This window comes from Aristolochia californica, unplaced genomic scaffold (assembly GCF_029961685.1).
Source record: "Aristolochia californica isolate CCGP_79_NKW_82.1479 unplaced genomic scaffold, dmAriCali1.0.hap1 SCAF_6, whole genome shotgun sequence".
NCBI classification, from domain to species: domain Eukaryota; kingdom Viridiplantae; phylum Streptophyta; class Magnoliopsida; order Piperales; family Aristolochiaceae; genus Aristolochia; species Aristolochia californica.
In genome coordinates, this window is record NW_027182257.1 from 43,680,993 (window position 1) to 43,686,992 (window position 6,000).

Genomic DNA, 6,000 nt, shown 5'->3' on the forward strand with positions numbered 1-6,000 from the left:
GCTCTAAACTTAAGCGACAACACATCTCCTAACCCTATCTTATTATCCCCTAAATCTTATCAAATCTTGAACACTTGCTCAGATCTCGCCGGCCATGTCTCCTAAGAACCCCGTCAAGTTGGAAGAAGGGTCTGTTCCAGAAGACTTATGAGAATCAAGATTGAAAGGCGTCTTCAATGTTGTCAGAAACCCACTTACGTGTAGGGGGGGCATCGAGTCGAGCCAAGCCCGAACCTACTTATGTTCGAGTCGAGTTTGATTTAAATATGTCGAACTTGAACTCGAGCTGAGCCCAGTCTTGAGCCTAAAATTGTTATCGAGCTCGTGCCATAATATTTTAATCGAGTTCGAGCCGAACTCGAACTTCAACATACATTTAAAACTTTTTAAATAATATATATCGAATAAATTGTATATAAAATTATGCATACATTTTACATAAAATTGGGCATAACCTATATATATATAATACCTGTATAAGATTGGGCAAGACCTCTACTTAAAATTGGGCATAATCTATGTATATAATACCTATATAAAATTCGGCATGACCTCTACTTAAAATTGGGCATTATCTATATACATAATACTTGCATAAAATTATCCATAAACACTCAATAAAATTGTCTATACATTCCATAAACACTCCATGAAATTGTTTATACAGTCCATACACTCCATAAAATAGTCTAAACATTCCATACACTGCATATCATTATGAATAAAATCCATACAATAATCAAATAAAACAAAATTAAATAAAAAATCACTATCAATTTACAATCAACCAAATAAAAACTATAAATCCATTATAAATTTATAAACTATAGTTGTTTCTCTTCATACTAGAAAATAATATACGTCCCTGCATGAGCAAAATCTCCACCTATGACACAAATAAAAAAATAAAATTAGTTATTGTCAGATTAAAAAAATACTCTTCCACCGTACTTTACAACACTAGCAGCCTCTGATGTAGTTTTCGATGTAACATTAGGAGAAAGCTCCAATTCAAATTCCAGATCACTGTCATCATCCCGGGAACAACTACCAACAACTTTATCTAAAGGCAAGAATTATTAATAAAAGAGGTATAGGAGTAATATAATTTTGAACTAGTATAACTCCTATTAATGTCAGTAAAGGTGCTTCCTAGAAAAAGAAATAATGTCACTTCAAGTGGTTGATTCTGCTAAGCATCTTTCGCTAACTGTTAACCTTATTCAATTTCACTAACAAATTTTCACCTAGAATTGCTTGTGTATAAAAACCTTTTGTGTTGCATTCTTTCAAAGTATGGGCAGTATGGTATTTCACATGAAACTAGTTACTCTGCAATTAACTTGTGCAAATAAAAAATAGATTAAGACATTCACAAAGTCATGGAATCGTCTACCAGATCGACAACCTAAAGCCGTAATGAATCAGAAAGAATTATTTAAGGTGTTTTGATCAATTTGTTCCTATGTCGCATGGCAGGTATCAACTCCAAGAAGTTCCAGCAAACTCAGTATAATCCTCTAATTTTTGTTTGAGATTTTGCAGCAGCAGTTATTAGAGCATAACATACGTTGAAATGTATGGCAACAATGCAAGTAGGGGTCCAAAAGATTGCGAAGGAGCCATAATTTTCTACTCCCCAACCTTGTTTCAAATAAATGCAACACTTCATTCTTTTGTGTTCACCAGTAAATCAAACATCATCATTTCCTACCAGAATCCAGCTACCATGTACATGAAAAGATAAGGACTATATTATTTATGGCAACTTCGAGCCACTATTAGGAAGTGACTCTAGATAGAAAAATACTCCCGTGCACTTTGAATCCCAGTAGTAGTCCTCTTCACCAATGTGTTCCAATCAATTTTTCGCACCAGCAAACTAAGAAACTTCCTGGAGCAAAGCAAGGATTGTCGTTGCAGTGTACCTAAAAGGCAAAACAAATTCATAAACTGCTTAATCCAACACAAAACTAAAGTTGTACAATAAAAAACATTCATTACCAGAAATGCATAAGTGGTTTTGATTGCTGGTAGTTAACGACATCAAAAAGTAAAGAAACAAATAAGAAGGGAGTTCCTTGCAGAAATGAGGACCCATATTCCCATCTTCAATAGAGTTTCCCAGTGTCAAACACATCACAACAAAACCAAAATAGTTTTCACAAACTCATACCTCTGCAACAGCAACGCAGTATCATCTTCGGTGATGGAACCCCGATTCTTGGTCCCAATCATCATGCTTTGGCATTTACACGAACCAGAAGCCTCAAATCAGAATAGGGCTTCGATAGAAGGGAGAGTTTCACAAATTTTTGCGGGGTTTTAGAAGGGCTTTGGAAAATAAAACAAAATAATGCAAACGAAAATGTGCGTTGCAGAGAGGGAAGAAACTCTTCTGGTGTCAATATTGGGAAATGGCAGAGGAGCATGGGAATCGCAGAGAAGGAACGGAAGAGAGTCCCGCAACGCGACTCTCTTCCGGTCCTGAGACTCTCTTCAGCTTGAGTATGTTAATCTCATAGCCCTGAAAAGAAAGAAAAATGAGGCATCGAAAAGGGAGCTCTGAATCTTATTGGAAGAAGCATCAGAGGTGTTGGGTGCAACCCGCCTTTCGAGAAATTAAAATAAAACATTAGGAAAATCCTTGTGTTGAAATATGTGTGGTGAGTGCTGACCGATGAATATCATTTTTACTATTATCAAATTTATGTCAGAGCTGTTGAAAGGTGAGAATTTTCATTTTTTAATGGCAGATGTTGGCTTTAACAGGGTTGATAGAGAACAGAGAACGAATCCAATACGTTGGCGGTTGATTTATGATACCATATGAAATAACAGGACCAGTCAGGTGTGTGAATGAAACCCATCCCTCGCCTTGTTCTAACATAACAGACCTACTTCCAACTTGGTTTTTGACGGGAGGGAGACCCTTGCTTGCATAAGCAGATGGGGGAAGCCCCCCCCTCGGTGCTACCAGAGTGGGAGCTCAACCTGCAGCGAAATGGCAGGGGGGAGCTCCCCTCAGCAAGCCAAGGTATCCCCTTTGCTTGTGCGGTGGGAGCCTCCGGCACATAGGCCGCATGGTGTTCCCTTCTTCCCAATATTTTGCACGGAAACATAACATTGTCCTGGAAAACAACTAACTTTTCTTCTTGGAGATCGTTCTTCATAGAATTCCCTTTTGAGGAACGAAATGGTGCTGATTATTTATCTAATTATTTTCTCCTGAAACTGTACTAACAGGCCTTCTATATTTTTCTTATGATTTGATAAAAATACAAATTCCTGCTCACAGCCCAGCTCTCCGAAAACTGGGGATCGCTACTGAGTCTGATTCTTTGAACTCCGAGATGTACGAGGTGCCAATTTCCTTCCTCAAGACCATGTTCGGAAAACTACTGAAAGGAAGTTGTGTTACTATTCCCAGCTTTCAAGAACAAGGAAGAGTTTTTGCATCAGACAGTAGAAAAAACCACAACTTGAGGATGCTTTTTTCTGAAATAACAATTACTACTAGTTCGGTTTCATAATTCTTTTCTAGTTGGACTTGATTATGCTGTAACATTTTGCAGTGCATGCTCTTTCAAGGATGACTCCATGACATTAGATGAAGCAGAGACAGCAATGCTTGATTTGTACTGTGAAAAAGCGCAGCTAAAAGATGGCCAAAAGCTACTGGATCTTGGATGTGGGCAAGTAGCCTTTACTCTTCATGTTACTAAAAAATACAAGAACTGTCATGTCACAGCCATCACAAACTCAGCTTCACAGAAGAAGTACACCGAAGACCAATGCAGGTGAGCTAAATTGATCCAACTCTACTTTCTTGTAGCTTCTGGGTGTGTTTAGAAATGAGCGCCATCTCCTTTGCTCCCCTTTGCTCCTCTCACTTGTTGAATAAATTTTACAATCACAGCACTAAATTACTTTTCTGTATATGCGAAAAGAACCTCCTCCTTTCTTGTTTGACAGCCACTTGCTTCTGCACAACGACGCGCTGACTTGTTTCTTCCACTCACGCAGTGCACAACGACGGGCTGTTACAGCAAGCCCTTCCAGCAACACCAGCGACCAACAGCACCGGCAACAACCTGCTACCCTCCCGGTAGCAGCTTTCCTTCTCACAATGGCGAGGAGCCTCCCGTCTTCCGGCACCGGCGACACTCAAGCCTTCACGCTGTTAAGATTTACTTAGAGATTTCTTTCCTTAAGGAGAAATCTTGTAATATTCTGTAAATCCGGTGATTGGGGTAATCCCGTTAATCACTCAAATTCTTCCATGTATATTTTGTATAACGGCTATTTAAGCCGATGATGTGAATGAGAAATTAAGATTGAATGTGAATCATTATTTTCGAGTTGGTATCAGAGCAGGAGAATCATCTCCTCATTCTCGTAGCCGAAGAGCAGAGCGAAAGCTCTGTTCTGTAGTTGTAGCCGAAGAACAGAGTGAAAAATCTCTGTTCCGTAATCTAAACTCTGTTTCGCCGCGAAACAGAGTTGTTCGGAAGCTCCGCAGACCACCGCCGACGATCTTCCATCAGAAAGCTTCGTCGAGACGTTTCGAAAGCCGCCGACGACCGTATCCGAGCCACTGCTCGGCCTTTCCATCCGACGCTTCGCCGACCGACGACTCACCACGAAACAGCGCTGTTCGGACGTTCCGCAGGCCGCCGACGATCGTAGCCGAGCCACTGCTCGGACCTCAACAGAACCTTCACCGACGACAGTATTCCAGAATATCATCAGATCTGACGCCGGCGAAGGGGGAGACGCACTGTCGAGACACGAAAACTTCGTCGTCTCGAGGAAGAAGAGGTACAGTAACCGGTCCGGTCCAGTTTAATTTTTTTTGTTTTTTGAACTTAGGTGGTTATAGTATTTCTGCCCGAGCGATCCGGTCTCGGACAGACCAAGATCGGCCTAGCGAACCGGGATCGGACCAGACCGGACCGGTCCAAGATTTTTTTTAGAAAGGGAATCGGACCAGACCATATCAGTATACGGACCGGACCAGATCAATATTTTTTTTTTTGTGAACCAGACCAGACCGGACCACTCTACGGACCTTCTTTTCATCATGTCGAAGGAATTAACACCGATTATTCATGTGCAATCCGAACACTCTGGTTTTACAACTAGTGTCACTCTTACCGAAGTCAACTATGATGTATGGTCCCAAATCATGGAGATGCAAATTGCGGGACGAGAAAAACTTGAATATATTATGGGAAAAATACCATTCCCACAAGAAACGGATGTCTCCTATGCGAAATGGTATGCTAAAAATCAAAAAGTCAAGGGGTGGTTGTTAACCTCTATGTCACCAGATATTATGAAGCGCTATATTCGGCTGCGTACCGCACGCGAAATATGGAATGCTCTGGAAAAAGCTTTCTATGATGGGTCAGATGAATCACAATTATTTTCATTGAATCAGAGAGCTTTCTCCACCAAACAGACTGATCGTCCTTTATCAACGTATTATGGTGATCTTGTGGAAATTTTTCAAGAACTTGATCATCGTGACAGGACTATAATGAAAGATCGTGATGATGTTATCGCTTATAGGAAATCCGTTGAAAGATTGCGCGTTCATATTTTCTTAAACGGATTGGATGCAGAATTCGAACAAGTCCGTGGCGAAATTCTCAGAAAAGACCCAATATTGGATCTTGAAGAAGCTTATGCTTATGTACGTCGTGACTCTGTTCGTAGAACCACTTTAAATAGTGAAGTTGACCGTGTTGAGACATCTGCAATGGTAGCACGTCGAGCTAAGCCTAAAACAGCTCGACCAACTGGTCCTAACAGTTATCAAAATCGAACATCAGGATCTCAGAATCGTAGCTATGAGGTTGGAACAACCAAACCAGAGCGCATTTGTACTCACTGTGGTGAGACTGGGCATACAAAGGAACGATGTTATGAACTTATCGGGTATCCAGAATGGTGGGACCCTACAAAAGCGCCTCGCAAAAGGAACTCCAAATCAAA

General features: G+C 40.6%; 1 protein-coding gene across 1 annotated transcript in view; it reads left to right on the forward strand.

Moving 5' to 3' along the window:
* Window positions 1-3,386: 3,386 nt before the first annotated feature.
* LOC137934073 ((S)-coclaurine N-methyltransferase-like) overlaps window positions 3,387-6,000 on the forward strand; it is a 7,664-nt gene continuing 5,050 nt past the window's right edge. The window contains exons 1-2 of the mRNA XM_068778287.1: window positions 3,387-3,416; window positions 3,580-3,800. Coding sequence (XP_068634388.1) covers window positions 3,387-3,416; window positions 3,580-3,800 — 251 coding nt within the window. The remainder of the gene's footprint in view (window positions 3,417-3,579; window positions 3,801-6,000) is intronic.